Raw genomic sequence first — 26,270 nt, 5'->3', positions numbered from 1 at the left:
TCAGTCCCAGATGAGCTGAGTGTGGGCCTACCCCCAAAATCACTGCATTTGAGAAGGCTGTGTGGGGTTTAGGGCCACTCATGCCCCTGCCTTCAGCAGCTCCCTTCTCTATCATCCCCTTTTCTGTCTTGTTTGGGCTTGGAGAGCCTCCGAACTGGAGAGGGGAGGAGCTTTGCAGCAGCACTTGGTTCCTCCTCTTCCTGAGCCGCCTGGAGGGAGAGCCCCACCGCCTCCTCACTGGCCCGCTTCTAAGCCTCCTATGAGGCCACATTCAGTCAATCCCTCAGAAGTCCCTCCAGAACTATCAGTCTCTGGGTAACCTTAGGCTGCACCTGCATTCGGTTCCCCTTCTCATTGCCCTAGCTGGGCTGAACTGCTGGCAGTGGGTGGCAATAACTGAAGTGGCATCTTACAAAGCCCATGCTGTGTTTCTGCTGTTGCAACATTTTCCCTTTGCTGTTGCCATCTTGGCAGGTTTGGCAGTTGTTGGTTGTGGTTGAACTGGGGCCTTAAAGGGCCAATTCTGTGTTGCTGCTGGTGCAGCATTTCTCCTTGTTGCCACTGCCCCAGTGGCTTCCCTGGTGCTGGCACCGTTCATTCCCAAGTGAGCATCCTGCAGCTCCTGGGTAAATCTGGGGATGGTTCTGTCAGTGGGGATAGGCCCGCTCCCAGACAGCTGAAACACAGCAGAGTAAAAGATCTGAGTATAGATCTGAAGCCTGTTTGGCAAGCCCTTCACACTGTGATGACGTGCATGCATTAAAAGCTGATTGCACTGTACGGTTAAAAAAGAATACGGTGCAACAGACTGTTGAACACTGACAAGAAGATTAATGACCTGTCAACCCGATCATCGGAATTGTAGCAGGTCTCTGTTCACAACCAGTAGATAGGATATGAGCCAAACTGGTAGGTGTTTGTGCACCCCTAATTAGGATTAAGGACTAAGGGTGTTGTAGAGTGGACCACAAGAGTTTGGTGGGAAATTCAGATGTCTTTTCTAAAGGTGTCGGGCTTGTTCCGGGCCATCCGGCCGCTTGGGCCCACATTTTCCCTGCTGCTCTGTAGCCTTTCTGGCTTCTTTCCTCCCTGGGCGTCCCAATGAGAGTTGCTCCCAGGTGAGTTCTGCCTCCTATGCCAGCCAGGGGGCGGATTTCTTGAGATTTGCTTCACCCCTGCAGGTTTCTCCTGGGGCCTCCTGAATGCTCTGTGGAGAGTCCTGAGATGGAAAAGAGGAGTGAAGGCCGTGTCTCGGGGCACTTCTGGTTTATGCCATAGTTTTTTTCCGCAAGTGCTTGAGAGTCCCCCCAATGCGATGCTGGGACTTCCACATAAACCAGAAGTGACGTCATCACGTACATGACACTGACCTGGCCCCAACCCTGCCTCCCTAAACTTCCTGCCAGTGCCGATGAGGGACCTCATAATCCTAATCCATACCCAAAGTTGGCAACCCAACAAGGTCTACATTCAGACCACTAGCTCAGGTATTATATGAATATTTAAAAAATGTTTCATTTCGTCTAACAAGGACAAGCTGGCTGCTGCTTCAGGGATAAAATGGAGGACATGATCTTTCGTATACATTAAGAACAGCAAGGCACAGGCCTGGATCTGGAAAGACCTTAAACTGGCAGCTGCAGGATATCAAAGCTGCTCTGCACCACCTAGCCACCCACTCTAATAGTGAATGTTGGCATGTGTTGAAGCAGCTGGCATTTTCTCCCTCTCCCAGTAAAAAAATAAATAAATAAAAATTGGCAAAGGCTCCTCCCTCACGGGCTGGGAGAGGATACACACCAAAAGGAATGTCAGAATGATAAATGACAAGGCTTCACTGCCTGTGTTTTTATTATTGGGACCATCAATAATGCATTGACTGTTTTGTCGCCATCAAGATGAAACAGGCCTTTTTAAAACACATTCTGCCTGGGCCAAATCCCCATAGGTTGGAAACAAAACACTACAGTCTATATCTATGCATTTATACAGCTCCTCTGCACTGCAGGACCAGTCATGCCTCAATGGAAGTTTTTATTGTATTATTTTTTAATTTTAAACACAGCTTTTTTGTGGGGGGGGGGGGAATAGGAACCAAACAGCAACAAAACACACCCTTGCTTACAGTTAGTTGCGTTTAAATTTGGATACTCATAAAGTCCTTTCTTGCTGTTCAGAATGCCAGGTTTGAATATACTAACAGAGTAAAATGCAGGTTACATTGAGGCCAAAAATGTACCTCTTCTAATCTGATGAAAAAGGAAGAATACGCAAATCCATAAAGCATCTGGTGAAGCTCTACTGGGTCTAGGGCTGCCAGGTCCCTCTTTGCCACCGGCAGGAGGTTTTTGGAGTGGAGCCTGAAGAGGGCGGGGTTTGGGGAAGGGAAGGATTTCAGTGCCATAGAGTCCAATGGACAAAGCAGCCAGTCCAATGGACAAAGCGGCCATTTTCTTCAGGTGAACTGATTTCTATCAGCTGGAGATCAGTTGTAATAGCAGGAGATCTCCAGCCACCACCTAGAGGTTGGCAACCCTAACTGGGTCCCTGAAAACACTGTACTGTGAGCATAGTAGAACAATCTGAGAAATACAACTGTGCTTAACCAGGAACCATTTAACCACAAAGCCTTCTGGAAGAGCCTAGGACAAAATATTATACTGATGCAATATAAAACACAAAGTGACATATCCCTCGGCTTGTCTTCTTCTAGCTCAACGCACCTGTGTTCTTGATATGATGGTGCAGCAACTATCTACCTCCTGGTTTTGTTTTGTTTTTGCCATCAAATCACAGCTGACTTATGGAGACCCCTTCCAAATACTGACCAGGGTTGACCCTGCTTAGCTTCCGAGATCTCACAAGATATGGCTAGCCTGGGCTATCCAGGTCAGGGTGCTGCCTGATAGCAGTACAAATATAAACTGAATCCAGGTACAGGGAAACTGCAGTACAATATGATATCAGTAGCACTGCTAACTAAGAACATAAGAAAAGCCCTGCTGGATCAGACCAAGGTCCAACAAGTCCAGCAGTCTGTTCACACAGTGGCCAACCAGGTGCCTCTAGGAAGCCCACAAACAAGACGGCTGCAGCAGCAGCATCCTGCATGTGTTCCACAGCACCTCATATAATAGGAGTGCTCCTCTGATCCTGAAGAGAATAGGTGTGCATCATGACTAGTATCCATTTTTAGTAGTAGCCATGAATAGCCCTCTCCTCCATGGACATGTCCACTCCCCTCTTAAAGCCTTCCAAGGCATTTCCCTCTAAATCATTATTGCTGAAAAGTTAAAGTAGGCCAAGACAGAAGACATCTCAAAAGAACTGGCAAGCAGGACAGAAAACTTTTTTTAAAAAAAGTTGCTTTAAAACACTTAAAAATAAACACACATGCTCTTTCAGTAATGTGAAGGAGTGACTTTACCAACAGGATTCCAGTTCTCACTCTCTGGGCCACCAGCATTCTCAATGGAGCATCATCCTTTGTGCTCTCAGCATGGCCAGACCTGCACCAGATGATCTACTACAGCCAATACCTACTCACATTTCCTTGCTTGCCTCTTGGCAGTGATAGCCCTGTAGCCACAGGGGCCCTCTTCCTTTTCCCTGCTTGAATGTGGCAACACACCCTGTCAACGCAAGCCAGTTTTGGCCTTCTAAAAGCAGCTCCCTTCCAAGGGGCACCCTTGGTGGCTGCTCCTCAGGACTGAGACAGCTACCTATCCACTTTTATCCCACCTTTCCCTTTAAGGAGAGGGATTTGGAGCTTGCTATTTTATCTTTGGGTTGTAGCTGGGGGTGTTTTAACTGTCACTGTGAGCCACCTTGAACCAAGAGGAAAGGTGAGATAGAAATGTTTTAATAAATAAAACCCTCTATTTCCTTGCTTTCATGATAATTTCCCCAAGCTTTCAGAGAGAAAAAATGAGTTAAGCATAAAATAATGATAGGTTTGTGGCCTGAAGTTCAAATCCATTACAGAAATGATGGGAATGATTTCATTAATTTCAACAAAGAGCAACAGCCACCCTCACTTGACCAAGGAGTCCATTTAAATAGCCAAAAACACAAATTTATTTTTTTCTATAAACCTTATCAGATGTTTAAGCCAAAGGCTTATCCACTTGAAAGAAGCCCAAAAAGAAGCTTTGCGCAACCAACTTTTAAAAAGCATCTCTTTCTAGTGTCAGCAAAAATTGCAAGTTTGCAACACACACCACAGCCATAATTTTTTAATGGCCACAACCAATGCGCTGAAGTAACAACACAGGTAGTTATATTGCTCTTGTAAATATTAGACCCAGACAATAATACAGATGTTTCGAAACCAAGAATGGCATCCCTAGCACAGCCAGAGGCACCACGGCAGCTCTTAACATTTGATCTTGCAAAATCAGCAAACTTATAATGTTCTTTTAATGGATACCCCCCTCCCACTTACAGCTTTCTGCAAGTACATCCTGAGGGGCCACGGATGCAGGTCTGGTACCCTTACTGTCTGTGTGGAATTACAAATCAATTCAAAAAGCGAGACGAGGCAGAGATGTCAAGCTTCCCTAGCAGGATCTCAAATCTCTTGAGTCCCGCTCATGGACTAAACCCAATTAATGAGCTTCTGGCTGATGCAGATAGTAGACAGGACAGCTATGAATAATAATTACCAGTTCATCAAATATACTTTACATCCACACAACTGGTGGGATGTGTCCCCACAGATAGTTCAATGGGGGTAGTGATTCTTCTAAAAGGACCGTCTCTCCCTGTATGTCCCCAGACATCAAGTATGGTCTTCTGGTTGCCACCTTCTAGTAGTTACCCTAGTTAATGTGGTCTGCTTGGCATCAACTAAACCCTGTTCCTTCTATAGAGTGGCTCCACCTTGTGGAATGGATTCCCTGAAGAGATGAGGGGCACCATCTTTATAAGGTTTTCGGAAGTGCAGTAAGGCCATTTATTTGAGAGGACTTCTAATAATGGGGTTTAAGCTGCTGGCATGTTCTGGGAGGTATAAATGGGGTTTTATTGTATTTTGTATGTTTTAAATTTCTGAAATTGTAACTCATCTTAAGCCACAAGGGAAAGGTAGGGTTTACCTATTTTTATTAATTATTAGTAAAGCCGGTTTTTATCAATTGCCCCAGCCTCACAATTTTACTGCCCAAAAGGGCCATTATGATAACCTAGTCTGATCAAAATATTGTCGAAGGCTTTCACGGTCAGAGTTCATTGGTTCTTGTAGGTTATCCGGGCTGTGTAACCGTGGTCTTGGAATTTTCTTTCCTGACGTTTCGCCAGCAACTGTGGCAGGCATCTTCAGAGTAGTAACACTGTCCTTCAGTGTTACTACTCTGAAGATGCCTGCCACAGTTGCTGGCGAAACGTCAGGAAAGAAAATTCCAAGACCACGGTTACACAGCCCGGATAACCTACAAGAACTAGTCTGATCACTTCATGAAACACATCATTTAAAGATAGATACAGCAGTATACCAGAATGTTGACATGTAGGTCAGGTTTGAACAAGAAGAATGGGACAAGTGCCATGTAATTTACATGTCTCACAGACACATACTTGATAACCGATCACAAAAATGTCAGTCTCAAACCAGAACTGTGGACCAAACAGACGACATACTGGTTGAGGATCCCAAATATGTCTCACAGCTATAGATCTGATCTTGTTATAATTAAAACTGCTTCAAAGCATCCAGATTTTCAGGTTCAGTTCCCCTCAAACCTCCACATTCCATAAGTTGTGACATGCATAATCAGATTAACCACCATAATTAGTATACTGGTTACAAAATATTATGAGGTACATAGGGCTGAAAGGCATCACCTGTCTACAAGGGGGGCCGACATGCCCCGATAGTTCTTTGCCAACACCCAGCCACACCTAGCTTTATAACCTTAAGCCCTCTAGAGTCTCGAGCTACCTTAAAAGCTTAGCAATGTTAGTGAGGCATAACCTTTTGTGGAGCAAAACCCACTTTATCAGATTCAGCATCAACGGTCAGCAGATGCATCCCCATGTGTACAGACAAAAGCGGGGGGTGTGTGTTTGTTTGACAGATTCGTATTCCACAAACTCTCAGCTTTGAAGTTTCTCATTGACACTCCAAATTCAGAAAGAGATAGTAAAATATAAAACCATACACAAACATCAGATTAAAACAGTAAACACTTAGGACATAATAATCAATAGTCTTAAAAAAAATAGTCTTTAAAAAAGTTTCACACATCCCAAATCAAAGCAGCACACACCTGAAAAACCCAGCAAGTCCTCAATGGTGCCAGCAAACTACAGCAGGCATGGACTTTTAGAGACAAGGAGTCACAACAGAAACACCCTGTGAGTCTAGTGTAGGGATGCCAGGTCCTTCTTCGCCACTGGCGGGAGGTTTTAGAGATGGACCCTGAGGAGGGCGGGGTTTGGGGAGGGGAGGGACTTGAATGCCATAGAATCCAATTGCCAAAGCAGCCATTTTCTCCAAGTGAACTGATCTCTATCGGCTGGAGATCCATTGGAATAGCAGGACATCTCCAGCTAGTACCTGGAGGTTGGCAACCCTAGTCTAGTGTCATCTACCTCAGTTCAGAAACTAGGGCCTCTGACGGACATTCACATGGGAGCAAGCAGTCCTTTAAATACCCTGGTCATAACACATTTAAAGTTCTGAAGGATAACCACCAGACTTTGAGCTGTGCTACAGAAACAAACAGGCAATCAATGTACCCCTTTCAAAACTTGCACGATACATTTCCAACCACTGATGCTAGTCAGCAACCTTGCAGCTATGGACTGAACTAAAGGCAGCCCCACAAAGAGTGCCCTGCGATCACCCAAACGAGACAGGCCCACAGCCTGCATAACTGTGACCGTACCCTGTGCAAGGCTGCACCTCGCCCTCGATGTCCTGGCTTCCCTCCTCCATTCTATCCGACCTTCCCCAGCCTGTGTGAGCCAGCCTCAGAATGAGTAGTGCTCTTGGAGCGGTGCGCCGCTAGATCCTTGTAGCTAGGGTTGCCAACCTCCAGGTAATAGCTGGAGATCTCCTGCTAATACAACTGATCTCCAGCCGATAGAGATCAGTTCACCTGGAGAAAATGGCCGCTTTGGCAATTGGACTCTATGGTATTGAAGTCCCTCCCCCCAAAACCCCGCCCTCCTCAAGCTCCACCCCAAAAAACCTCCCGCTGATGGCAAAGAGGGGCCTGGCAACCCTACTTGTAGCCCTGGACTCTTTAGCCTATCATTCTCTCTGTCATAGGCTTGTTGTCCAACCTCCGCCTTGGCTGGTTTCCCCCCTTTTTTATTTCCTCCTGTGACTCCAGCCCCACCGGCCCTCTTCCATCCCCAAGGCCTGCCCCTTCTACCTTTCGTGATTGCCTTTCCTTCGTGTCGTGACCCAGCCTTTCCCTTACATGTGGGTGAGCCCTTCCCCTGCTTATAGTGGTACTTGTGTCTAAGACCGCCAACTGGGCATCAGTACCCAGCCTTCTAAGCAGGTGTGGCTCTCCTGCTCCTGATCGGGTGTTTGGCCACCAGGTGGCTTCCCCTCCCAGCAGCCTGTCACTTACCGAGGCTGCAGGAGGGCTGAGGGCTGGACTGGTGTGTACTGAAAACAGGCCTGGCGTCTTATTTTTCTCTCTCCTGTCGTCTTCGGCTGGCATCGGGGAGTAAGTCTGGAACCAGACTCTGCCTGTCGGTCCCTGCCAGGGCCCTCCCTGGACACCCTGCCTCCTCGAGGAAGGCCAAGGCTAGCACACCAAATAAAGCTGGGCAAAGGCACTACATGCCCCAGCAGAGGTCCATGCCACCACCTGTAAATACAGTAGCCTCCAAGCTGAGAAGCTGTTCCTTTAGAACTGTGATACTCAGAGGTCACATGAGGCTCTTTGATGTGCCACCTATGGCTCTTCTGAGCACCATTCCCCAATGCGGCACCCACTCCATGTTCTAGGAAAGTAGGCAAGGCCATTGCCCAGTAGGGCTCGAAGTTGGCAGGTGATTCACAGCTTCAAGCAGCTGCTGCCAGAGGGTCAGGAGGACAGGTGTGGTCTCATGACAGGGATGGAAGTAAAGGGCCCGTCCTCTCCAACAACCCCCACCCTTCTCCATAGCCTTTGTATTCTCATCCCAGCACTCAGGCAGCTGCTGGGAGTACAACCAGCTCACTGCAGAGAAGATAAAGTAAAATCACCACAACCACCACCACCATGGCGACCACACAGGGAGAGAGAAAGCTGGCCACAGTGGTGGTGGAGAGACAACCCTTCATGCACAGAGATACTTGGGTAATTTAAAACGTTATAGTCATATATTTAATATTAATAGCTATATTATTGTATGTTTGTGTTTAGTGAGGCAGCACACAGGGCATACAGTCGCCATGTGACTCTTCTGGTTGATGGTAATTGTGAATGTGACTGACCGTGAGCTGTAGAACGAAAATTCCTTTAAAGGAACTTTAAGTGCCTCATCCATGATTTCTCTTTTATGGGCAACAATACATCGAGGGACATTCACTTGGTGCAGTGAGTCAGCTGCTTATTTTCTATTGAGCCCATGTCTGATACAGATTTCTTTTTTCTTGTGCATGAATATTCAACATGGCAGCACTTGGAATCTTGGCCATGGGACTGAGTTGGTGCTTTACCACACAAACACAGAAGTTGTCAAAACAGAGGAGACTGTAGGAACATACAAAACAGGTGGATACATAGTGGCAGAATGACAGGGAGACTGCAGTATACAAGGAGACAGTACTTGTCAACATGAGAGATACTAGATTCGACTTGCCAGGTGCCTGGCTTATTTATAAAGAGATTGGTGGGGAGCAGAGGAGACAAAGGGGATTCTCTGGATGTTTTGTTTCCATAGTTAGTAACATTTAGCCAAAAGGAAAATACACCATCCCTTTCTCAGTGTCCATGTGTGTAAATTCTGCAGTGCATGCATTACCCACAATATCTTCCTTCTTCACAACGTGATCAGTTATCCTCTCATTGCTTACAGATTAATTCTTCCATTATTTACCCAAATCAGGGCTTAAGAGAGCCCAATTAAATACCCACTAAAAGCCAAGATTCCAGTCATGAAAAACGTTCACCTCTCAAAGGCTCATACCCAAATTATTCCTTTCCTCCTGGAGAAGATGTCCACATTGAACATATCTGCTTGCACTGTTAACTGATAATCAGGGCTCACTCGGAACCACCACCACGGCTTCATGGAAGTGCAGTGACCCAGAGGTTGCTAACCCCAGCAGGTACATCTTACAGGACAGAAAGAATGGAAGGTTAGATTTTAAAAGACAGATAAGCCCCTGGTAAAGGTTAAGGGAAATCCTTAAATCTCAACTAACAGGGGTGTGATGACAGCTAATAGCACCTGAAAGCCAATAGCAGAACACTAGGTGCCAGGATTGTTTAGCTACATTTTTCAGTTGCTAAGGACTCACCCACAGCTTTGGGCAAGGCACAGAAGTTTAAGCACATGCCCTGAAATGAGCATGCTTATAACTCGATGGGCTGGACTGTGGAAGTCTATTCAAAACGTGCAGGCCGCCTATGATTACCGCCCTCTGAAGTGGAAGCAGGCAGTAGCAAGCTTCACAGTACAGAGCCTTTACATAGATAAAGAAAGGGATCTCCACTAACGCTGGCCGGTCTTGCAAGAACTTTTTGATAGGTGCACAGTAATAATATCCAGTCTGCTTGATTCCCAGTCAATGCCCTCTCTAACTAGGGTTCTCAAGTCCCTCTTCGCCACAGGTGGGAGGTTTTGGGGGCAGAGCCTGAGGAGGGCGGGGTTTAGGGAGGTGAGGGACTTCAATGCCATAGAGTCCAATTGCCAAAGCGGACATTTTCTTTATGTATTATTTAAGCTTTGTTTAAAATATTGTTGTTACAAGCATATAATCATAGTTACATATTTTACATACCAAGCTTCAGAGGAATGTGCCTCTCTACTCTTTGCGGATGGCTGATTGCGTCACCTGCAGTAAACTGAACTCTGGTGTCATTAAAACATCAGGTTGTTACTCTGCTCATTGTGCTCTCCACGAATTAAAGTGACAGTACTCTTTTGAATGCAAGTTGATTTATAAATAGCTAGCTAAATCTAAGGAGGAGTTTAAACCATTGGGAATCAACGTATCAAATAGGAATATGAATCTAGCCTCTTGCTGTGCTAATATTCTGTCCATATTTTGGTTGTGAAATGATCTGTTGGAAAATTGCCAGACAACAAAAAACTGCAACTCATAATCCTGGTGTCTCATTTGTTTATAGTGTTCAGTGAGGGGAGCTTCCATCACGTTATTGCAAATAACGTGATCTGTGTTCCCCAATTCGCAATTTGATGGGCCGTTTGGTTTTTCCTATCTCTAACCTAGTAGCAGATGTTAACCAGTCATACCTCAAAAACATCTCACTCTAATGATAAAATCTGAGGTTTGGTCAACATGAAGTGGCAGTATATCAGAGCCCAATATATATATCAGAAATGTTGGGTACTTATTCTTGGCAGCTCTGTAAATAGACAACATAGCTATTTTCCTTCTCTGCCTGGGGCACTGCCAAGACACCTTGCCATTGCATATGTTACATTTGCAGGCACGCCTCGGCGAAGATTCAATTGCCTTCCAGCTCCCCCAAGTGCTGTTACTGGGTAAAACATTAGCTCCATCTGACTCATTCTCCTTCCATTTCAACATCTCCCAAGTCAGCAAGAAGTTGGAAAAAGCCAAGGTCAGTTCTCTCTCACCACAACATGCCTGGTCCTTTTAAAGTGCAACGTTTTTTATTTAGATTGTTTTCTCAGCTGGTCACTCCTATTACCATTTGACTGATGGGGAAACGGAGCTTGAAAGAGAGGGTAGCTTGGTCAAGAGCTTGGTCAAGAGCAATTGAGACATTAGGAAGAATTTTCTAACAGTTAGAGTGGTTCCTCAGTGGAACAGGCTTCCTCGGGAGGTGGTAAGCTCTCCTTCCCTGGAGGTTTTAAAGAAGAGATTAGATGGCCATCTGTCAGCAATGCTGATTCTGTGACCTTAGGCAGATGATGAGAGGGAGGGCATCTTGGCCATCTTCTGGTCACTAGGGGTGTGGAGGGGGGAGGTAGTTGTGAATTTCCTGCATTGTGCAGGGGGTTGGACTTGATGGCCCTGGTGGTCCCTTCCAACTCTATGATTCTATGATTTATTTATACAGGCATTTCTATGCCGTTTTTCTCCCCAAAGGAACCTAGAACAGCTTACAGAAATTTCCCAAACAAAGCTAAGGTCCAAGAACCTTTGGGCTCTTTGGCTCCTGCCTCTGGCTGTGCCCAGCACTTCTTTATTTATATCCTGCCTTTCACCCCAATGGGGATCCAAAAGCAGCTTACATTATTCTCCCCGCCTCTGTTTTATCCTCACTACAACCCCGTGAGGTAGGCTGGGCTGAGTGTGACTAGCTCAAGGTCATCCATGGCACAAGCAGGGATTTCAACCTGGATTTCCCAGTATACACACACACACACACACACACACACACACACAGCCTAATGTAAACGGAAGGCTTAAATTAGGCCCAGCTGAACATGCAATTCACTGTTCAGCCATCCTAACTCATCTTTCTTCTTTAATGGTTAGTTTACAGGCCTCTGCTACAGAATCAAACCCTTCAGCATAACCTATAGTGATTCAAAGGTAAAGGAAGTCCCCTGTGCTAGCACCAGGTCATTAACGACCCATGGGGTGATGTCACATCCTGACGTTTACTAGGCAGACTGTGTTTATGGGGTGGTTTGCCATTGCCTTCCCCGGTCGTCTACACGTTACCCCCAGAAAGCTGGGTACTCATTTTACCGACCTCAGAAGGATGGAAGGCTGTGAGTCAACCTGGAGCCAGCTACCTGAAACCGACTTCCATAGGGATCGAACTCAGGTCATGAGCAGAGCTTGGACTGCAGTACTGCAGCTTACCACTCTGAGAGGTCCCAAAATCAAGCCTTGAGATGCCCTGAAAGGCACCAGTTTCCTCAAGTCCACTTACATGGGTTGACAAGCTCAAGACCTAGACAGTTCACATTTTTAACTAAGCAAAGGACACTACTGCATATGTGAAAGTCTACTTTATGCGGTAAAACTCATGGAAAAGAACATGGGGGTATAGGATTAAAGCTGTGGCAATGCCCAGTCTGATATTGTCATTCACCTTCCCAGTTCGTCTCCTCCTTGCTGTATCCTCCCTTAAAACAGTCTGCTCTGTCTCAGCTCGGAGGAGGACATGCTTGGGGGGCCCATGTTGTAAAACGGTTTGCTTGAAGAGGAGCAGAGAGCATCTTCACTCCTTGCTTTTCACCTGGACCATTTAAAAAGTGTTTCAATTCAGAAAGCCTCTGTGAAAGATAATGCAGTTTATGGATGGTTGCAACAGATGACTTCTGCTGTGGTTTAGGTGGTTTTAATGCTGATGGAGTTATCAAGCTATTGTTTTATTTTATTTTTTGCAATTTGGTGTGGCAAATGTAAGCTGCCTTGATTCCAGCATGGTGTAGTGGTTAAGAGCAGTGGGTTTGTCCAAGCTGAATAAGGCTTTTATTTTACATCAGTCCAGGGAAGCCAGTATTTGTTTAGTTAATATTAAACTTTTCAACTTGAATCTCTACTAATGTTTTTTTGCTAGCTCCATTAACCGGCTCAGGGCATTTCTTGTTTACCTGGGTATAGGGATTTACATGATGCTACTTTCTCTAGTATAATCCAATCAGACTTTTCAGACCACTTATGGATGCAGCTCTAAAGTAACACTGTCAACATGGGGAAACTCATCTTCAGAGAAGGATTTCCTGAGGGAGAAGTCATATTCAGTTCAGACATCTAGGTCAGGTTTCCTTACACGCAACAGTCAGGTGACCTAACCAGCTACCTATCACTGAAAACTACTAATGACTGTAGTTTTTGTTCAAAGATTTTTTGGTTAGGATTCTGGATTGAAATTAGAGTTGGAGGAGGACAATCAAATTCTTCAAAGTGAACAATTCATTTTAGATATAATAAAATCATTTCAGTTGCAAGAGTTCTGATCTCCAAGACAGTACTTCCTAATTTGTTCATAACTCCATTTTTTCCCTGTATAAAGCAGCTTCTCATCTTGGGAGTCACTCCTATCCAAAGAACCATGACAGGTACCATCTGCAGAACAAGGAGACTCTCTCTTGCTGGCTGATATCTCACTGATAAGTTCAAACTCAACTTTCCCTGTGGGCAAAGCTCATTAAAACAAGCTTAATTTCCCCCAAGTCTACATTTTTTGCCAGCAGACTTTCAACTCAGCATCATATTACTATATTCGACCTCTGAAACTTTGAACACTTCTGAAACAGAGTTTGTTTAACTCCTGACTCTTAAGATGTACCTCCCTCTGAAGCAAGGTTGCCAGGTCCCAGTACTGGAAGTAGCAGGCCCCTGAGCCAATGAATCCTTGCCTTGGATTGATGAGCTCACTGGCCCTTCTCTATGAATGTCTTTAAAGAGCTGACTGCCCCATAGGGTTAACAGCTCCGGGTTGGGAAATACTTGGAGATCCTTCTTCACAGCAGGCGGGAGGTTTTTTGGGTGGAGCCTGAGGAGGGCGGGGTTTAGGAAAGGGAGGGACTTCAATGCCATAGAGTCCAATTGCCAAAGCAGCCATCTTCTCCAGGGGAACTGATCGCTATTGGCTGGAGATCAGTTGTAAGAGGAGATTATCTCCAGCCAGTACCTGGAGGTTCAACCAAAGGAAATAAACCACTTGGGCTATATCACGTAAGTGTAAAGAAAAAACAGCACACAGGCTCACCATAAATCACAAAACACTATAGTCTATATCTCAATGAATAATTCTTATTGTGTTCTATCACCAATATTTACATATATATTTACAACATTCAAAACTGTGTGCAAGCAATGTGCATCATACATACAAAAAGCTCTTATATAACCTAAAGCGAAGGAGACCAAGATATTAAAATTTCCCAACAATTGGTGAAAGGTTGAAGCTGTGGTAAGACGCACAAGCAAGAGCGGTAGAGTCACTGTGCAGTGTGAAAAAGCAAAATTCCAGTACCTCAGACAGCTATCAAGAGAAAAACGTTATGATAGGTTCAGCATTTCTCATGAAGCAAGGAATGCATCCAGGCCCATCTTGTAGTCAGATGAAGAAAAAGAAGTGTTCCATCAACCCCCACAGAACAAGAGCTGAAACCTCAAGCCCCGATTTATTACTCGTCTGTTGGCATCTCCCTCATTCCAACAATACTCTTGTATTTTTAACCCTTGCACCACCACCCCCTTAGAGACAATCTTTTCTTCACTAAGGCCAGAACACTTTGGGGCTGCACCCCAGAAAAGTGCCAATCCAAGAACCATCTGCACATTTGAACTGCAAGCAGAGCAGAGATTTCACTATGGAAGCCTCATTGCCAATCATGAACATTCCTACACGAAGGCAGTGCAAGCACGCACTTTTAGTTTCCACGTAGGATGAAGGGCTTTTGGAAAGGCATTGTATTGCTTTTGCCATGTAGCCTTCATCATAAAAAAGCAACTCTGAATCCAAGCAGGAAAGAGGGCAACGCACGCTGCCAGCAAAGGACAAATCCTATTTATTTCCATTAGTGCTAGTGCTGTATTTCTGAAACAGGGAGTACCATGGCAAGGAAACCACATTCTGACATCGAAGCACTTTCGCATAAACTCAAGTGTGCAAAACAATTCGTGCTCATAAGAACATAAGAACATAAGAAAGGCCCTGCTGGATCAGACCAAGGCCCATCAAGTCCAGCAGTCTGTTCACACAGTGGCCAACCAGGTGCCTCTAGGAAGCCACTAACAAGACGAGTGCAGCAGCACCATCCTGCCTGTGTTCCACCGCACCCAAAATAATAGGCATGCTCCTCTGATACTAGAGAGAATAGGTATGCAGCATGACTAATATCCGTTCTAACTAACAGCCATGAATACCCCTCTCCTCCATGAATATGTCCACTCCCCTCTTAAAGCCCTCCAAGCTGGCAGCCATCACCACATCTTGGGGCAGGGAGTTCCACAATTTAACTATGCATTGTGTGAAAAAATACTTCCTTTTATCTGTTTTGAATCTCTCACCCTCCAGCTTTAGCAGATGACCCCGTGTTCTAGTATTATGGGAGAGGGAGAAAAACTTCTCCCTGTCCACTCTCTCCAAACCATGCATAATTTTATATACCTCTATTACGTCTCCCCTCAGCCGCCTTCTTTCCAAGCTAAAAAGCCCTAAGCGTCCTAACTGCTCCCCATAGGTCAGTTGCTCTAGTCCCTTAATCATTTTGGTTGCTCTTTTCTGCACCTTCTCAAGCTCTGTAATATCCTTTTTTAGGTGTGGTGACCAGAACTGTACACAGTATTCCAAGTGTGGTCTCACCATAGATTTGTACAAGGGCAGTATGATATCAGCAGTTTTATTCTCTACTCCTTGTCTAATTATGGCCAGCATGGAATTTGCCTTTTTTACAGCAGCCACACGCTGGGTTGACCCGGAACAGACATTAAGATAACTGGTCTGTAATTTCCTGGGTCCCCCCTGGAACCTTTTTTATAAATGGGTGTTACATTGGCCATTCTCCAGTCCTCTGGTACAGAGGCTGATCGAAGGGACATATTACATATCTTTGTTAGAAGTTCAGCAATTTCCCATTTGAGTTCTTGAAGAACTCTAGGATGAATACCGTCTGGTCCCTGTGACTTGTTAGTTTGCAGTTTGTCAGACGTTCTAGGACTTCCTGCCTTGTTACCACTATTTGCCTCAGTTCTTCCTTTTCCCCTCTCCAAAATCTCTGTTCAGGAGAAGGAATCTACCCTGTATCTTCAACAGTGAAGGCAGATGAGAAGAATTCATTTAGTTTTTCAGCAATCGCTTTATCCTCCCTTAGAGTTCCTTTATTCCCATTGTCATCCAATGGTCCAACCGCTTCCCTAGCTGGTTTCCTACTCTTAATATACTTAAAGAATTTCTTATTGTTTGTTTTGATGTGTTTAGCAATATGCCCCTCAAAATCTTTTTTTGCATCTCTAATTATCTGCTTGCATTTCCTTTGTGCAAGTTTGAGTTTGCTTCTGTTTGCCTCGTTTGGGCAAACCTTCCAGTCTCTGAAGGAAGAGTTTTTTTCTCTAATTGCTTCCTTCACCTTACATGTTAGCCATGGTGGTGACCTCTTGGACTTATTACTACCTTTCCTGACCTGCGGTATACAAGCTAGCTGAGCCTCTAGTAATGTGGACTTGAGTAACCCCCAAGCCTTTTCAAGAGATTTAACCCTCCTAACTGTTCCTTTCAACTTCCTCTTTACCAGTTTTCTCATTTTAGAGAAGTTCCCTCTTTTAAAGTCAAAGGTAATTGTGTGAGATTTCCCAGTCACTTTCCCACTTACATATACATTAAATTTGATGCCATTGTGATCACTATTGCCAACTTGCTCATTACAAAAACCAAGACTCTGCATATGCTCAGAAACACTAGCTTCTTCTGTCCTAGGGTTGGTCCCAGGGTTAAGCCAGAATGTTTTCCGCCAAGTTCCAACCTCAAAGTCTGAGACCTCATGTCTGCTTTCCCCCTCCCTCCTTCTCTACCTTGAGGACAATGTCCACATTCTGCATTGTTATTCGCCTGTGCCACTAGGCCTACTCAGGGGTCCTTCCTTCTATTTCTATCTTGCAACCACTTGCCACAACTGTGTACTTTTTCAGACAGACTGCAACGAGCCAAACAGCTACAAATTTCCACTAGCTTCTCCCCAGTATGCCTACCTCACTCCCCAACTGACCTCCCTACTTTGGAGGAAGCCTGTCATAAAGGAAGTTTGAAAAACATATGCTGAACCAATGTGATGCCAGTTTATAGATCCAGGCATGGCATCAGCTGGAGGCTCTTTGCAAATTCATACGGTATATTTTGGATTTCAGCAATTGCCAGTAAAGAAGAAAGAATGTAACGTTCTGTCATTTCATATCCACAAATAGGGGTGTACAAAAAAAAAACAATTGGTAAATTTCAAATTCGGGTCTAATGGACCTGAAATTTTTCGGTAAACCCGGATATTCCTGAACCCCCATATCAGGAATATCTGGATTTCTGAAAAAATCCAGGTCTATTAGAGACAAATCCGAATTTTACCACCATCCCATTTCACCCTCCCCACCTCCCCCCACTTACCTTGATTCCAGGGCTGCAGTGTCCGCCTCCAAGCCCCACGTGGAGCCTGGAAGCCGCAGCGGTGGTGAGTGCAGAGCTGCCTCTGAGCCCCACGTGGAACCTGGAGGCGGCAGTGGCCTGGGCAGAGCTGAATGCCAATAAGGTATTTTTTGGTTTGGCTTTGCCGAACACTCCCCGCCCCCCCCCCAATCCACAGACTTTCCCTGCTTGCTCTACCAGCTTCCAGCTAACTCCAAAACTCTTCAGTACCACTCCCTATCCCAGACAATCTGAGGACATTGACAATTCATACCTGGCAGTAGTTTTGGGTTAAGGTATTTTCTGGCGAAGGTTTGTTGCGGGTCTGTCCTTCCTGCTGGCTGCAGTCCAGCTGGATGAGGCTTTTGCATTCCTGATGGCAGGTGTACTTGCAGTCTAGGCAGGAAGAACAAATGGAACAAAATGAGGGCAAGGGATGAATACAGGAGACCCACGTTCTTCCTATCTGTGTTTCTGGCAGCTCCAGTAACAGAGAGGGAGGGGGAAGACTACACATGGGGAAATGCATCTAACATTAAAGACATATTTATTCATTTATTTATTTACACTCGGCCATTCTCACAGCGACTCAAGGCAGATTACACTTAGTAAGTCAGTACGATCAACAAAATGGGACATTAACTAAACAATGCTTTAGGTCTGTAGAAGTCTGGAGCCAAACAAAAAGAACTGAAGCATAGCACAAGCATTCACATGACCCATTAAGTGGTACAGAAATTATATAATAGGATCCTACTAACAGTAAACTATTCCCAGAGTACAGACCAAAGTATAAAAATATTGTCGAAGGCTTTCACGGTCAGAGTTCATTGGTTCTTGTAGGTTATCCGGGCTGTGTAACCGTGGTCTTGGAATTTTCTTTCCTGACGTTTTGCCAGCAACTGTGGCAGGCATCTTCAGAGTAGTAACACTGAAGGACAGTGTCTCTCAGTGTCAAGGGTGTAGGAAGAGTAATGTTACTCTTCCTACACCCTTGACGCTGAGAGACACTGTCCTTCAGTGTTACTATTCTGAAGATGCCTGCCACAGTTGCTGGCGAAACGTCAGGAAAGAAAATTCCAAGACCACGGTTACACAGCCCGGATAACCTACAAGAACCAACAGACCACAGTCTCTAATTGTTTCTCCAGGTAGGTTTGTGAACTTAATCCACAGACTACATAATTAGGTTTTCTAAACCACATACATGGAAACGCAAAGGAAAAGTGGAATCACCTCATGAGTATGCCTTTAAAACTCTAGAGAGAGATCATGCAATCCACCATGTGCGCAGACGCACACACAAAGAGTGCTCAGCCACATACAAGGAAGTAATTACTTAGGGTTGTACAAATATGGCCTCTTCTCGTTTTTATATTGTCGTCACAAACGTTTTCATCCTGTCCCGTTTTTTGCAGCTGTTTCCAAATTTGCCTGTCTTGTTTATGGTATTCACACCCAACTAACACAAAAATAACACAGGAAAATGTGTTGAGAAAACGGAATATCACAAGAAAATTTCAGAGGGTAGCTGTGTTGGTCTGCAGTTGAACAGCTAGATTCAAGTCCAGGAGTGCCTTAGAGACCAACAAGATTTTTGAGGTGTAAACTTTCGAGAATCAAAGCTCCTGTCATCAGATATGAATTAGAATGGAGACCTCCAAGTCCTTATATCCCAGTTAGAAGGTGGGAGGGGTGTTGTGAAGAAGGAACTAAGGATGCAGAGGCACAGTACGCATTGTAATCAGCTTGATTAGAACAGAGGGGAAATGCTCAGGGACAGAAAATTAGCATCTGTCGTGAGAAAAGAATCATATGTCCCTATTCTGCCCAGGAGGAGGGATCCATTGTTCTGAACTTGTGAATGAACTCCAGTTCAGCAATCTCATGATGTAATCTCCTTTGAAGCTCTTCTGTTTGAGGACCGCCATTCTTAGGTCAGCAATGGAATGATCTGGAAGATTAAAACATTCTACTAGTAGTTTTTAATGTTGGCTGTATGCCCATTTATTCTTTTGCATAGGGACTGACCTGTTCGTCTGATGTAGAGAGTGGAAGGGCACTGCTGACATTTGATGGCATATATAATGTTGGAAGATGAACAAGTAAATGAACCTGAGGTGGTATGACTGGTGTTGATAGGTCTAATAATTGTGTTGTCAGAGTGAACAAGGAGACAGAACTGGCATCTTGGTTTGTTGCAGGCCCTGGTCCCAGAGTCCATGTCCATGTTAGGAAGGGCATGGGTTTGGGTGAGAAATTGTTTAAGGTTAGGAGGCCGTCTGTGGGCAAGAGAAAATTTATCTCCCAATGTCTGTGAGAGAGGAGTATCATGGTCCAGCATAGGTTGTAAGTAGTTAATGATACGTTGAACCAGTTTCAGCTGAGAGCTATATGTGACCACAAGTGGTGTTCTGTTGTAGTTTCATTTGGGCCTTTTTTGTAGCATGTTATCCCTTGGTATCATTCTGGCTTTGTTGATGGTTTCCTTACTACATCAGATGGGTATTGTAATTCCAAGGAAGTCTGTGGTAGATCCTGTTGTAGATCCTCTGTCTGAGGGATCACTACAGATGTGGCTGTAGGGTAGAGCTTGGCTGTAGAGGATAGATTGTTTAGGATGGTGACTGGAGGTGTGTAGATATCTTTGGTGATCAGCAGGTTTCTGGTATATGGTGGTTTTTATGCTTCCGTTATGTATTTGTACAGTGGTGTCTAAAAATGTATTTCTTGTGTGGATTGGTTCATAGTCAGGTTGACGGTGGGACAGAAGTTTGCTGAAGTTGCTGCCAATTATATTACGACTCAAAAATCTCCATTCTAGCTCATATCTGGCAAAGAGAGATTGGACTCTCGGAAGCTAATACGCCCAAAATCTTGTTGGTCTCTAAGGTGCTGCTATACTTTAATCTAGTGTCACAAGAAAAAAAAGACTTGTGGTTCAGTTTCTGCAAGGGAGAAGCAAACACACTCAAAATGGGGATTTTCAAATCAAATCAGGAGGGGTGAGATGTTTCACAGAATCTCTGCAATTACAAGTCCTACCAATAATGATGCAGAAAGTCATAACTGTCCGGTATGGGACTCACCATTATTTGGATGATCATTTTTAGGAGTTTTAACCACCATCCACTTAGTTATTACAATTACAACCTGCAAATAGATAGCTGATTCTCAGAGGTAAAATGTTTCCACTAATAAAGAATATAGGATAATATGGAATAATCCAAGGTACAAATTGAATTTTATTCCAGCATATGCATTAATTAATGCCAGCCCATTTTTCCAGATGAAAATTATAGATCTTCACAATGCAGCTATTTTATGTAGAAATATTAAAGCGCGCACACACCAGTGTGTTTTAAAAAGCCATGAAATGTAGGAAGTTAATGGTAAAATGCGATTACCGGTATGTAAAATTCAAATCTTACCAAGCAAAATGCAAAAACCATTTGTTAGTTATGCTCAACTAGTTGACACCTGCAATGACTCAGAAGTCCTAAGTCTTTGCTCAAGCCAGGGGAGGAGGCAGTCTGAAACCATTACAGTTGTTTAATTAGACTAGCATAATAGCGAATCTTGATTAAATTTGAATTTTACATGATTGCATTTCACCCTGCTTTTCATGCCTCTCTGAGCAAGTGGATTTTATTTTATTTTTAAACACTTCTACATAAAATGACAGCACATTGATAATCAACTCGTTATACCTGAAGAAGCCCATGGAAAGCTCATTCTGGGATAAAATTTTCTTAGCCTTTAGGTGCCGCAAGGCTCCTGGTTATCTCTGCTGCAACACAGCTATCCCTCTGGGACCACCAAGATCCTTTGAGCATGGGAAGGATTTGAGTAAAGCTAGCTCCCTTGCTCTTTGGACTGATTTTAACATTGCCAGAACGGAGCCACTGTTTTATTCTCTGGGTTTTTTTGGTTGCACTCAGGATCAGCCAGAATCAAATGGGAGATGCTAAACTCAGTATGACCCTGATCATCACTATGGCATTTTAAATGGAGACAGCAATGTCAGTAGTTAAAACTTGCATTTCCAACACATGCTGATGGGAACTAGCCATCGGTAGAACCCAGGCTAGGAAATGAAGGGTTATCTTGCACATAGATTGTGCTTTCAAATTAATTTCTCAGCAGCTAAACACACCAAAGTTTGAGGGTTGCATGCTAGGCAAAGCTCTGCCCAACATATTATCTCCAGCAAAGGTTCGTAGTCCTGCTTTGCACCCAACCAGCTGGTACAAAGCATCAACCATTATGGCCTCAGCTGCCTTCACAATGTCATCAAAATTCATGACTGCAGAAATAAAACCTTTATTCCTTTTATGCTAAGAGGCTGTGCTAAGGACTCAAATGGTTTGCAATTACAACACTCTGGATGCAACTGTTAGAAAGGAGGTAAAGAGGTAAAGAAATCAATAAACCCAAAAAGCCTGCAAAGCACTGTAATTAAAAATGAAAACGTAAAAGCAGCTGGCTGCAGTATATGCAGGCCATTAAATGAATCTTTCAAGGGAATAGCAGGCCATTCCCTTCTCACACACAAGTGATAACTGATAGAGATGGGGTAATTCTTGAATGTTATTGCTGCAGGTAACAGAGGATCTTTCAGACTGCTATATGAAGTCCTTAAAAATGGATTGTCATGGAAGAGACACAAATGGTCTCACTCAGCATGGTTGTGTGTGTGTGTGTTAAGTGCCGCCAAGTCGCTTCCAACTCTCGGCGATTCAATGTCCTCCAAAGTGACCTAGCCTTAACAGCCTTGCTCAGATCTTGCAAATTGAGGGTCGTGGCTTCCTTCATAGAGTCAATCCATCTCTTGTTGAGTCCTCCTCTTTTCCTGCTGCCTTCAACTTTTCCTAGCATAATTGTCTTTTCCAGTGACTCTTGTCTTCTCATAGTATGTCAGCATGGTTACTTAAGCAGTATTCACACAATAGTACAATGTATAACTACTGACCGTAGAAATGTCTCCAAAGTAATAACTCCTGGGCTACAGTCCTAAGCACTGGTCTCCTGTTTTATTTTGCTACAACAAACATTGCTACCCATCTGGAATAGGCATGCAGAGTAACTATCCACATGAACATCTACTGACTTTAGGGGTAGAAACAGCTGATCAATCTTTGTCTCTCACCACCAAGCAACATGGCTGATGATCAAAGCAAAAAGTTATATCCATTTTTGTTCTGGGTATACTACAGGACTTCTACTTCAAGAGTAAATACTATTCTATTGTGCCATCAATGTACATAGTATTTTATAGGACAGCGTAAGAGGATTAGGCAACAGAAAGAATTAGCAATGTTCAATGCCTTTCTTTGGATTGATTTCCCATTGCTTCTCCTACTTTTAATTCTGTTTTTCTCTTCTCCCTTCACCCCCTATATCACAATTTTACTTCCACAATACTGTTTCCAGTCACCCCCTAGAAGGACCAAATTAAAAAAAAAAAAGGCTGCGGGGAAGACTAGGGTCTGCGGAGAACATTAGGGTGTTCTTTTTCTATTTTGTTCTTTTTAGTTTCAGGTATGAATTTGCACTGATTTCTTGCAAATCAAAGCAGTACACAATACACAAACACAACACCGATTCCATTCAAGTTGGGGGGAAAACTATGTTATAACTGAACACACAGAATCTTGGAATCACAGAAGCATAGAGTTGGAAGGGGTCATACAGGCCATCTACTCCAACCCCCTACTCAATGCAGAATCAGCCTAAATCATCCCCGTCAAGTGATCATCCAGCCACTGCCTGAAGACTGCCAGTGAGGAGGAGCCCTAGGCAGCCGATTCCACTGCTAAATATTCCAAATATCCAGCTGGTACCTCTGCCCATCATTTAACCCCATTATTGCAAGTCCTATGCTCTGCTGCCAACTGGAACAGCTCCCTGCCCTCCTCTAAGTGACAGCCCTTCAAATACTTAAAGAGAGCAATCATGTCCCCCCTCAACCTCTCCTTATAGGGGCCGTTTATCCTCGTTGCTCTCCTCTGCACCCACTACATTCTGTCCACTTCCTTTTTGAAGTGAAGCCTCAGAACTACGCACAGTACTCAAGGTGCAGCCTGACCAATTTGGTGTAGGGGGGCCTACGACATCTGCAGTTTGGATGTTATGCCTCTGTCGATACATCCCAAGACCATATTAGCCTTTTTGTCACTGCATCACACTGGTTGCCCATATTTAGCTTACAGTCCACCCATGCCCCAAGTTCTTGTTTGCATACACTGCTACCCAGAAGTGTATCCCCATCCAATATGCATGTTTTCTCATTTTTTCGTTACCCAGATGCAGAATTCTGCATTTATCCTTGTTTAATTGCATGTTGTTCACATCCGCCCACGTTCCCAGTATGTTATAATCATCCCATTATCTGGCAACCTAAATGATGTGGAAAGGCAGGATATAAATATTTTAAATAAAGGAATGAATGAGAGAGACAATTACATCAGCTGAACCACCAAGAAATCCTTTTAGAAGTTACATCTGATATGACTGCCCCAGATTTAGTCCGAAGGGCACAGATAAGCACACACAAGGAGTTTCTTTTGTATTGTGTGAAGTTGCATGACCTGGTTCCTTCTCTGAGGGTGGGAATGGGGAGAACCTGCTAGGAATACATCCCCCTATTCCCCACTTCATTGTGAGCTTTGGCTCTGCTTGTCTGCTCAATATAAAACAAAAGTGCACATTCCAGTAGACATCCTGGAAGTTGCAAAGCGCAGCAGATGCTGTCTTAACTGCTAAACATCAGTGCCAACCCATCCGGCCTTATTCTTCCCTGTTCTCTCACTCACAAATACACCCAACAAAGCACAAGATAAACTAAGCTGCTAAATCAGTTTCTAAGATCCAATCAGGTTTTGAACACTGCATCAAGAAGTACTGAGACTGTTTCTCCATCTGCAAATTTTATGCTACCTGTTGCCAATATTTTGGTGAGGAGTGTCATCCTCATCACATCCTGTGAGCCATCATTGGTACTGCTACACCTCCTCGTTTTTGTCACATTGAATTATTAGCCAGGGACAACCTTTTTCCTTCACGTTGGCCTAGCTTTGCATTGCCCTTCTTTCCACTCATTCCCTCATCAACCTTCCTTTTCTACTGGGGCCTCTTTGTCTTTGAAAGAATGAATTAAGGCACATTGCAAAGAAGTGACTACTTCATAGTCCCGGAATTTAGTTATTGAACAATCTTGGAAATCCAACTACTTTACAAACGGATTTCAAGGTTCCTCTGCTTTCCCTCCCCAACAGACGCTGTGTAATACTCATTAAGTTTTTTAGTACATCACACACATTCAGTCTTTTGCATGGGAAACATGCCCCCCCCCCAATAGCAGCACAGATATGCTGCAAGTGAAATGTGACAAGAACACATGAAACGCGCCTTGCCTTGTCTGCATGCTGGTCTCCTTCAAAGTTGCCCAAAAGGGAACTTCAGAACAGGGCGGCTCTTCAACGGCCTCTTGAACAAAGGCAATGGCAAAAACTTAGAAATCACCAAGCCAGCTGAGCAAGTGGATAAGGACGAGCAGGCCACTTGGGGAACATGCTAAGAATGTAGCTGTCAGGTTCCCAACTGAATGCAAGGTCCAGTCAGGCTCTTGACATGAGTTCAGGCCAAGTGCTGGCCACAAGTCAAGTCCTTGGTTCCCAGGGTTTTGAAGCTCCTGTGTATACTTTCATTTGTGCCACAGCTGCAGAGTGTTTTGTCTCCACTCATGAGAACCACTATCTCACTGTTGCCTAGCAATGTTTATCTTATTCTTCTGCACTAGTGTTTTCAAGCAAGTAACCTCCTAGAGATCTCTAATGCTAACCTTGCTTGCCTGTGAGCAGTCAGTTCTTTAATTTGCCTATTAGTTCCTAATAAAGTATTACTGCTTCAGATCTACCTGTCTGGATGACTTTGCTTGAGGGATACTAGAGGCAGAGGCCTGAGACTGACAGTAGCTATGGCATAGACAGGCCTCTTTCTGTTTTAAAACAGGATTAAGTGTCCTCTTGGATTCAGCGTGGTGTGTTCATTCTCCCACTCCCTTCCATTCTCCCACTCCCTTCTAAACAACTGCTCGAATCCAACCCCTTCCAAATATGTTTTGCCTTGATGTAGGTATCTAAACATTCCACAAGTGTAAATACGACCTACAAGGCCATTTTTAATGTTTAACTATTTCTGGAATTCACTCTTGCACAACTCAAGTCACAACTCTACCAATTTCTCTGAAGCTAAAAAAAAAAAAAAGTTTGGGGGGAGAAATCAAATGATTCTATCCAATTGTTATGCCAAGCACAAAGGTCTCCTTTTATTGGGGGAAATTAGCTGGAGACTAGATAGAACTTTGCAAGAGGCTGGTGTGGGGATCTTTGAACCAATTTTATACGCCAGATGAGCAAACCAATGGAAAGAGTCCCAATAATGAAACGTTTTATGCATTTGAAGGATTTTATTAAAAGTAATCAAATTAGTTGCACACACACAAACAAAATTCCCAACACATACAGAGCTAAGAAAGCAAAGGTTTGAGGGGGTGGTCTCAAGGAATTGGAAATTAAGGTGGGGTCCGGAAGAAGTGAGTCAGAGGACTAGGCTGGCTACAGGACAGGATAGGAATAGGGGTACATCTGAATAGAGTTGATGAGATCTGGCACGATGTATGTGATCTACTGCAAGAAAACTATAGAAATGCTAGAGGCTTGTCTTGGTCTTCTTTTGTCTTCATGGAAAAGCAGCAACATTCCTTTCAGGGGAAAGTATGGTACAACATTCCTGGATTCAGCCCAATCAGCTTTCTGGCACAAAGAAGATGGATACCCATCACCTTTTAGTCTCTGGCTACACAGCACTGTTCCATCCTTTGAACACTAGCTCCAGTCCTGAACACCTTGCAGGGTGTCCCAGGGTAGCTTAGGGCCTATTGGGATACCATCACACAACATGAGGATATACTCCAAAATGCAAAATGTTTATTGTGCTTGGCATCTACCACAGCATTAAATCTACATA

The 26,270-nt window shown here is 44.1% G+C and overlaps 1 protein-coding gene across 1 annotated transcript in view; it reads right to left on the bottom strand.

The window, feature by feature from the left end:
* RASSF5 (Ras association domain family member 5) overlaps window positions 1–26,270 on the bottom strand; it is an 87,170-nt gene that overhangs the window by 48,965 nt on the left and 11,935 nt on the right. Inside the window, exon 2 of the mRNA XM_056845544.1 lies at window positions 17,515–17,636. Within this exon, the coding sequence (XP_056701522.1) occupies window positions 17,515–17,636 (122 nt within the window). The remainder of the gene's footprint in view (window positions 1–17,514; window positions 17,637–26,270) is intronic.

The sequence above is a fragment of the Euleptes europaea genome, chromosome 2 (genome assembly GCF_029931775.1).
Source record: "Euleptes europaea isolate rEulEur1 chromosome 2, rEulEur1.hap1, whole genome shotgun sequence".
NCBI lineage: Eukaryota > Metazoa > Chordata > Lepidosauria > Squamata > Sphaerodactylidae > Euleptes > Euleptes europaea.
The sequence above is the reverse complement of the archived record's forward strand: the minus strand, read 5'-3'. Positions and strand labels throughout refer to the sequence as shown.